Source organism: Podarcis gaigeae (genome assembly GCF_964106915.1).
Source record: "Podarcis gaigeae genome assembly, chromosome: 9".
Classification (NCBI taxonomy): Eukaryota; Metazoa; Chordata; class Lepidosauria; order Squamata; family Lacertidae; genus Podarcis; species Podarcis gaigeae.
In genome coordinates, this window is record NC_139685.1 from 57,733,507 (window position 1) to 57,743,352 (window position 9,846).

Here is a 9,846-nt window from a genome sequence, read left to right on the forward strand (position 1 = left end):
CCTTACCTACAAAATATGAGTATTAACTGGTTGCCTTGATCATGTCTTTGCGTAAGTCAAGTGGCCATTAGAATCTTTTACCTGTGGTAGCTCAAACATAGATTTGTGCATTTATGTTCCGGTCATCACAGTATCTAGCTCATAGGGTGCAACAGGTAATTGGTGAGCCAGCATGTTGCACCTGCCTTTACCTCCAAGCTACAGTTTTGTACCTGACTCCACTTGGTGAACCTTGAAGTTTTAGTAACAAAATCAATCCCTTAGGCTTGAAGCCTGAAGTCCACTAAAGCTCATGCTACAACAAGTTTCTCAGTGATGGATCTCAATCATACTTAGAGAAGACCCATTGGAATCAGGGGAACTTAAATTCATCATGACTAACTGAAGTCCCATGGATTTCAATTGACTTATTCTATGCATGCCTGTGGCTGCAGTTCTAGCCCTACTTACCTGGGAGTTAGCCCTATTGAGTTCAATAGGACTTCCTTCTGAGTAGACATGGTCAGGATAGTACTGTATGTCCAGCTCCAACCTTTAGACTTTAAGCTGCCACTGAACTCCTTTGTTTTGATGTGTAGTGGGATGTTTTTGGCTATTTTTAAATTAAATGCTATGCTGTAAATGTGTTTATATCATACCTTTCTTCCACCTTGGATTCCCATCCAGGCACTGGTTGGTCTCAGCCCTGCTTAGCTTCAGCAAGGTTGTAACCTCATATGCTTTTAGACCATATACTGGGACTCTATTACTATTTCATTTATTTTTTTTGTTACCAAATATGTGCTTCCATGGCTAAATAAATAAATAAATACATCTCAATCACATATACATTCATCAGAAGGGTGATGTTTGGTTTCCAGTTGGTGGAACCTGCTTTGGTTGCCAGCGGTTCCTCCAACAGCGGTTGTGAAATAAAAGGGAGTTTTTAAAATAAATTTTAAAAAACCTGATTACTAAAATGGCACCTTTGCTAAGCTGAGGTATTTCTTTGCCTAATTAAAACATCACGAGGTGTTGTATAATACCTAGATAACTGGAGAGCATGATTGACACATCAAGGCAAGAGCAAAACAAAGCAGGTGAATGAAAAGAAAGAACAAATCTTACAATGCACAATGGAAAGAAAGCTTAACTTGTTTTCTTGCTTTTTTTTATAGAGAACACCAGTTCCCAGCGCCGAAGCATTCCGATGGTTCTTTTAAGCAGTAGTATTATCTTATTTTCAAGGCAGCCTGAAGTGAATGGCAAGCTAAGGTCTTGTTTTAAGAAACTGCTTAGTCCACCACTGAAGAATATATTCAGATAACTATTTTCATTTATGTATAGGGGTTTCCTCAAAAACAAAAAAACAAATTATGAAGTAGGGTGGTCTCCGGGTAAGAGGGGAAGGGAAAGCCACTTTGAATAACCCATCGGCGATAATGCAGATGTTTCTCCCCACTGAAATGCCTGAACATAAGATAGTACTGTTTGAGCTCCTAACTCATCATGTTCACGTTCACTGTCTTGTGTTTTCATGCTGTTCAGAAAAACCCTCCTTGCGGTCACTTGTCCATCACCCTCCACTGCTGCCCACCTTTCCCCAAATGACCCAGTTGCATTTTTAGCAACTGGTTCTAGTTTTAGCTACCACCATTTGTTTTCCTCTCTAAAGACCCCTCCAAATAAGGGAACACGCCATACCAGAGGACTCTAACCAGCTCGTGAGGGCCACTCTCTTATCAGGAGACCACCACATCTGGGACCCTGGGGGAATTGGCCAGTTGACTCACATTCAGTACACCAATTCTTTCTTTGATGTAATTTAGCTATACTAGTGAAGTTGTTGTCTATTTTTAAAGTGGCTGTAAAAAAAAAAAGTTTGGGTAAACCCCTGCTATAAAATAATGTATCTTTACAAAGTACCATATCTATACTTCATTTTCCAATATATGTGTTTCAGTACTGTAAACTGTACAGATAGCAGCTTGTATTTTGTGTGTTTAGACACAAAGAGACAATCACGTCTGAGCGTCTATGGAGCGTAACTGTTTGTACACAACAGTGTGGTTCTGCAAGTTAAATCCGGAGCAATAAATCCAAGTTTTTAAGTCTTATTTCTGCCAGTTGTCCAGTAGCACCACTGTTTTTTACCATTTATACCTGATGCAAAGTTGTGCAAGACATGTGCAAGATTATTATGCATCCAACAAATACCTTTTGGACCATACTGTTGTATGAAAAGGAAAGACATAAAATGTAAAAGTTAATTGTTTGTGAGCACGATATTAGAGTAGCAAATGCTTAATTGCGTTGCTTCGGAAAAAGCTTTACAGAACAGGATCCGTCCAAAGCATGTACATTTAGCAGACCCATTTTGCACTGCACCACAAAATAGAGTTTACAGCATAAGCGGACATACAGAAAGGATTTAACAGAGAGTTATATCAAAGGTGTTTTAGGATACAAAATGAAAAGAGTACCAAACCTTATTTTGGGGTGGGGTGGGGGAGATGGAAATTTGTCACTCAATATCTTTACCTTCCCTCTGGAAGTTGTTTTATAGACCTTTCAATAGGATTTTTTTTTAAAAAAATACCCTTTATAATGTATCTGAAACTATTTTTGCCCTATGTGCAACATTTATTTCTTAGAATAGTTTGTAAGGTTAGATGGCATTGCATCATCTCTGCAGGTCATGAGAGCCTGAATATCTTTATGGTGTTCACAAATATTAGCACTTCTAATGCAATTAAAATTGGGGTGGGGGTGTGTGATTTATACTTTTCTCTGCCTAATTTTGCCCTGCTGGCCCCACTGGGAGTCAGTGGAATTACTCGGCATGGAAATTTAACTGTACCAACAAACCATTGGCTTTGCTGATTAGGCTCTGGTTAAATCGTTCATAGCAAAATCCCATACATGCCCATTCATAAGTAAGCCCCCCTGAGTTCAATGAGATTGAACAGGTAACTGTGCATAGGATTGCAGTCATTTTTTATCATGGGGGAAACTCACAGGCTTGAAGAGTATAAGATGTTTTGGACAGCGTCAAAGAGTTTTGATTTAAGATGAGCAGAAAAGGCCACCACAATGAATCACTTCCTCTCTCTAGCTTGTTTTCAGCTGCCTTTAAAACCAGGAGGTTTTTTTTTAAGATTTCTTTTATCATATCAATTTTGTTTAACCCTTGAAAGTAGCATTTGAGGAGTAACACTAGAAGAGTGAATTGGTTCTCTCTCACTACACAGCAAGGACATAGCTCTGGCTCAGGCATAGTGCTGCACCATAGTTTAGCATTACAACAGTAAGCCTAGTTTCCACCCCAGGACTATGAGCTTCCTCTGGTGCAACCATGAGGAGTTTGAAAGCTCCCACTTGCATTTTAGTACAATACAACTTGCTTTCTCCTTGAAATCCAGACAAATTCAGGTTAATCTTAACTATAGTTAGTGGAAACAAGCCAACTTTAAACCATGGTTTATAAAGATAGGATGTTTTCACTAACCATTGTTAATCTTTATTGCACAGCATGCTAAACCACATGTTCTGACAGCATGATAAACTGGGCTTGTCTTGGGTAATGTTAAACTATGGTTTAGTGTTATGTCTGACAACACACTTACATATTATTCCCAGAATTAGTCTAATTGAAATCAATGGAATTTTAGGGTTTAAAAGGAGCTCTTGAGGCACATTATTTTCTCTTAGAACCATGGGGTTAACTTTTTGAGGACTGTGTGTGCAGTTCCAGGTTCTTTTCACAGCTCAACTTTATACATCTTTGGAACATTTTCTCTATGGCTTTCTACTGGAAAGCTCAAATGAAAGGATACAATCTTGCTATGAAGAGTTGTAGTGTATGAGAAGTGCTTGTGTGAATGTTCCCATGTCCTAGTAGGAGACACCTACCTCTCAGTTGGGCTACACCTTTTAATTAAATAAATAGGTTTGTACCAGGTCCCTGTAAAATGATGTGTTCAAGGGCCCTTCCAGGCAGCTTCAACTGTGGAGACAGGAAACTTCTAATCCCTAGACTTTGGACCCAGGTGTGTGGTATTTTGACACACAATGATGCCTCTCAGGGCTGGTCTAGGTTTTTGCTGTCCAAAATGGCTACTATACATATCCTAAGAGGTAAGCCCCAGCATCTCCTGCAGCACCACACAAGTACACCTCTTGAACTATAAGTAACTTCCCATGGGAACCTTGTAGGCATCTACAAGGACCAGTTTGGGCTGGCTTCCCAAGATGCCTTTGGAAAAGATAGCTGCCCTTCCCCAGAGACACTTCCTGCACCTCTGGTTGAGTGCCATCCTGGATGAGCCCTTGAAAGTTTCTCTACTTTAAATCTACATAGGTGGGGAAAACCTCAGGTCCAGAGGACCTGCCTCCTGAGACCCTTCCCCATGCCACACCTCTCAGCGGCCCTGTTTCACATCTTCCCTGAGGGTTTTTGCCTCACTGAAGTGTATCCTTGAACTCTGATGGTGCCTCTTGTTTACCTGAATGGAGGATAAAGAGGGGCGTGCAAAGGTGTATAAAAACAAGCTTATCGCACAAAGATCACAATTCCATTCATTGCTCTCTTGGCTTTTGCCTCTGGACCCATCTACTGCAGGGATGTAGCCCTCAGAAGCTTTCCCTGAAGGGAGCCTGGGAGGAGAAGAAGCCCATATCCTGCTCTAGAGTAAAGAAGTTGTATTTGGCCTTTCTTCATTCCAGGAAAAAAAAGCCCCAAACTTTTTATTATTATTAAGAAACAACGGATAATTGATTATCAATACAACAAGTGCTTGAAGCCTTACTGACCCAACTGGCTGTTGAGCTTGCCTTGTTTGGAAGATCTTTTGTGATCGCGGTTAAAAGTAGGGAGAGAAAAATTCAGTTCAGGCTACGTTAGGTGTACAATGATTCATAGCAATGTACTAACTGTCTTAATACCCTGATGTTGCATGTGTCAATGTGGTTTCATTTCTGGGTTTTTTTTGTTTTGTTTTGTTTTGTTTGATTGATTTGGGAAGAACTGATGAATTTGTATATCGTAATTGTGATGTTTTTTACATGTCAAATCCGAATGGTTAAAAATTCCAAAACTGTCAATTATAATTATTATTATTAAAAAGGACATGGATACATTCACTTGGATCCCCGCAATTATTATTATTATTATTATTGGAATTTCTTTTAGTCTACGTCTACCAGCCTTATCAAGATTTTTTGTTTCATTGACACATAATTTGTATGATGTGTAGTGCATATATTTAGAGTATTTTAGTTGCAAGTGTTTTGAAGAAGGAAATCTCTTTTCTGGCCTCCTAGCCTCTTTTCTCCTGTATATGGTTATCATTTGTAACATTGATTATTGTTAGGGGTTTGAATCTCATTTGTGTTTCCCAAATCCTCCTCAAACGATTTAGGCTGCAATCCTAACCGGTGTGTGTTGATGGGGGTGGGGGAGAACAAAGGTGGTTTGAACACCTCATCCAACATTCTGCTAGGATCTCCTGGCTTGGTGGGTGGTAGTGAAGACATTGGAAAACTCTACACATACATATCTTAATTTTTTTTACACCCCCCCCATTTCACCTCCATTGTTTCCAATGGGAGGGGAAAAGGAGGGAGGAGTTTAGACATGCTCAGAAGCATGTCCGAGTTCCCACCTGACTTGTGAGCAGGACAGGGGACCAGGAGGGCTTGTAAACTCCAACACTGGAGCTCTGTCAAAACTCCCTTTCCAAGATCAGAGCTCCACTCATAACACCATAGGGTTTGAGCCAATCCAACCTAAAGCAACTTTGATGCCCTCCAATGGATCATATAATTGCATCCTTAACATATATAATATGGACTTCTAATACTGCTCCTACACACACACACACACACACGCACACACACAAAATTTGGTCCAGTAGTTTTGTGCTGAAGTTCTCCCATTTTGGGCAAACGGACAACTCTGTGTGAACTAGTGGATGCAATTGCAGAGGTCCCTATTTCATTGGAGTGAATGGGGAACCAAAGCACACTGTGCAGAAGGTTCTGTGTGTGCCTCACAAAATACTGGAAGGATTGGGACAAAAGACTGCAATTTGGATGTCTTTTAGAACTGAGCGCTAAGTCTGCCAAACTGAATGCAGTATTTTTATTTTTTACCATACCTCAGATAAACCTGTTCAGCTGTAAGGTTGCAAGTGAAGCATGCATAGGCATTATAGGACTTAATAATAGTCAACTCTGTAAGAGAAAGGAAATATTCCCTTTTGTTCAGAACCCCCTGGTATGCAAGTCACACAATTAACACTAAAGAATATGAAGTCTTTAAACGGGCTGTGTCTGTAATCAAATAATGAAAGAGAAAAAATAGAGAGAAAGCAATTAAATGAACATACCATCCAGGGTCGAATACATCCAGCAAAAATCAGTGGTGGGTCTTTGATCATAGTTGGATGCATAGTGATATCAAACGGATGGTTCTCATGTAACAGCTAAATGTTTCAGATTTTGTTTTTATTAAATTTGGCAGTTTCACACTGAGATCTGCTGATTCCTGGCAAATAAAGGACAGCTCAAATGTGAGAAAGTATTCCATTTTCACAATTGCAGGGAGCTAGGATTACTTTTTTTTTCCCTCAGAAAAAGAGACCACAAAAATGTACTCCTTTCACACTGTTCTCCTATTTCTGAACTGTGCAGTTATCTATTAAATTTTCTAATAGATCTTTGTGTAAAGTGTATGTATGCTTGTGCAATTATGAAAAAAGCAGTTTTTGAAAATGGTGTATTTATTTCAAATCACTTATGGGGCATGTACAAAACTGTATAAACCCATTCAATCTGCCCAGTAAAGTTGTTTTTGTGATATTTCTGTGTTGTTGAATAAAGGAATTTAGTACTCTAAAGATCTCTCTTTTTCCATGAACAGGTTAAATTTGAGGGATCTTAAATAACAAAATGATTATGCTTGGTAACAACCATGCAAAAATAACCAAAAAGAGAGAGAAAAGGTTCAGATTCTTAATTCATACTTACTCCAATAAATGCAATAAGGTTTTGGTACGATATATGTTCAGTGTTTTTTTCTTTATTAGCATTCAACAAAAGTCTCTTGAATTGCTTATCACACGTCACTTCCATTATCAATTATTATTATCATCAATATTAATAGAACCAGTGCTTTTTTCTGGGGGGATGCAGGGGTACACTTACCCCTAAACATTTTGTGAATCTAAGTTTGGCCTCACTGAGGGACAGTATTTCCATATGAGTAAGAGGAAAATGAGAGTACCCCTAAACATTTTTTAAAGAGAAAAAGCACTGAATAGAACTATTATCCACCTTGCTCCAGCAGGCCCCAGGGCAGGTTACAATAATTTAAAACCAATTACAGTCACAAGAATAAGGTGGGGCCTGAAAATACACATCTCAGGTGTCAAAGGCCAGGTAAAGAGGTGCATCTTCAGCATCCAGTGAAAGTTGTATATTGAAGATGCCAGATGCAACACTGTGCCACAACTGAGGAGCTCTCCTAGGTCACCCCCTCGACATCTGTGGGTGGTGGAACTCCCAAAATGGCCCTTCTCTGCTGATCTAAACACCTGAGAAGGTTTGTAGGGAAAGGAGGCAGTCTCTCAGATATCTGCAGTCAAAGTCATGTAGGGCTATAAATGCTAGTATGGGTCACTTGAATTGGGCCCAAAACCAAACTAGCAGACATTTAAGTAGAGGGGTTATAGAAGTTCTAAAGGCAACCCCAGCTGCATTTTGAACCAACTGAAGTTTCAGATTTGTCTCTAAGGGCACACTGCAATAACCCAATCTAGAGGTCAACAGAGCATGGAATACCATGGCTGATCATCTCGGTCCAAAAGGGGGCATAGCTGGCGGACTAGCTGTAGACCTTTTTTAAAATAAAGATCTGAAGTAAATCTTTGTATTAAAAAAGGGTTACTGACCCAGAAGCATATACCTAGGGAATATAAAGAGCTTCATACAATTAATTCCAAAATACATATTTCTTGGTTGAAGGAGAGCTGAGACTTCATGGAGTTAACTGCATTGGCGAGGTAGGGGGAGAATTCCACAGTACATCAAGCTGTACAGTATTGTCATTCTGATGAAATCACCATTTTGTTAATCTCTTAAAACATTTCTGGATAGTGAAGCTGTTTCAATACCAGCAGAAGCATTTTAGCTCCATTTTACTGCTTCATAGTACAAAGTCCTGTTCAATAGATGCCTTGTAAACTCCCAAGAGGAAGAAAAAAGAGGTCCCTTTGCCTTGTAAATCCATATTGTGGTTACCAACACCTGGAACGACTTCAAGCAGCTTAAAGTTTTTGGGTTCAATCCAACGCTGCGTAAAGTGCACTTAAGCCCAATGATATCAGTCATCTTGAGCATGCCTCATTTTGTGTCAGATTGCATTTTTATTGTTTTTGACATAAACTTTGAAATCATATTCTACGGAAATACGAGGAAACCATAGTAACTAGACTTACGGCATCAAATGCTAATTGGCTCAGGAAGAAGATAATTTGATTGCTTCCCCGCCCCGTTTTCAACAACTTTTGAAGTGAACATGCCAAATTGGATCCAGAGTTGGCTTTCCATGAATAGAAACACTCCTTCCATTCAAGGAGTGGACTGAGATCTGGCAGAGGCTTGCCCCGGAGCAGCAAGGCAAGTTTTATTACATTTATATCCTATCTTTCCTCCGAAGAGCTCAAAATGTCACACACAGTTCTCCTTCTCCCCATTTTATCTGCTCAACAACCCTGTGAGGTAGTTCAGGCTAAGAGACAGTCACAGGCCCAAGGGCACCCAGTGAACTTCGTAGCTGAGCGGGGATTTGAATCCTGGTCTCCTGGACTCTAATCACTACACCACACTGGACCTCTGTTTCCCTGCTGCTGCACCACCACCCACATTATATCCCCAGAGCAGATATTCAAGAAGTACAGGGAACTGTCAAAAAAGGGATCCCCACTTCCTTTGGTAATAGTGTCCTGATGAGTGAAGCATTCCACTCTCTGGAATGCTGCATCCAGTTCATTGTTCTTTGCTTTTTTGCTTTCAAATGCCCAACAAAGATGAAGGTGTTTGAAGTCAGGCTATTCAAAGTGGCCCAGATTTTCATCCATGTCTTTACAGTGATGTGCTGTGGTTGACATGACGGTTTCAGTTTAAGAAAGTGTAAACAGTCAAGGTGAGTCTTCTTCAAGTTTTCTTCTTATCATTTTTGGTGGTGGGGTGGAGTAATGATAACACCAAATCCAAAGATTACTTTTTAAAAATTGCTTCATGGCTATCAGGGGTGGGCAGACGTCTGGCTGGTGGGATCTACTTTGTTTGCCTTCTCTCTTTTTAATAGAACCCCACGATCCACCAACAGGAGCCCACTGCAAAGTAACGACCTTCAAACCACAAGAGCTAGTTGGCCATGTAGTCCAGTGGGAAGGAAACATGTCATGAACACTTATGGGTTCCCCAGGAAAAGGGATCAAGTCACACTGCAGGAGCAATGTTCCCTAACAAATACTCCAAGTGACACAGTTGGATCACAAGGGGAAGAGGAACAAATGCGCCAGGATTAGTAGAACCCAGACCAGGAAGTTAATGGGACCAGTTCTAGGAGCTTCAATAACATTGAAATCAGGAACAACATTTTAAATCCTACCATGGGGAGATATTAAAGTGGCCATCACAGGTTGAAACTTAGTTCTTGAGCGCTCTCCTAGTGGTTTTTAGGGATCAGAGGAGTAGGAGAGACTAGGGCAGCAATACTGGAATCCACTTTACAGTGCAACTCCTCATCCATGAAACACTCATTTCCAAAAGTAAGTTATCACAAAGTATGGGAAGCTCTTG

The 9,846-nt window shown here is 40.1% G+C and overlaps 1 protein-coding gene across 1 annotated transcript in view; it reads left to right on the forward strand.

Moving 5' to 3' along the window:
* The window catches only part of CXXC4 (CXXC finger protein 4), a 53,779-nt gene extending 46,901 nt beyond the window's left edge, over window positions 1-6,878 (forward strand). Inside the window, exon 2 of the mRNA XM_083756741.1 lies at window positions 1,158-6,878. Coding sequence (XP_083612867.1) covers window positions 1,158-1,202 — 45 coding nt within the window. The 3' untranslated portion in view covers window positions 1,203-6,878. The remainder of the gene's footprint in view (window positions 1-1,157) is intronic.
* Window positions 6,879-9,846: the final 2,968 nt, after the last annotated feature.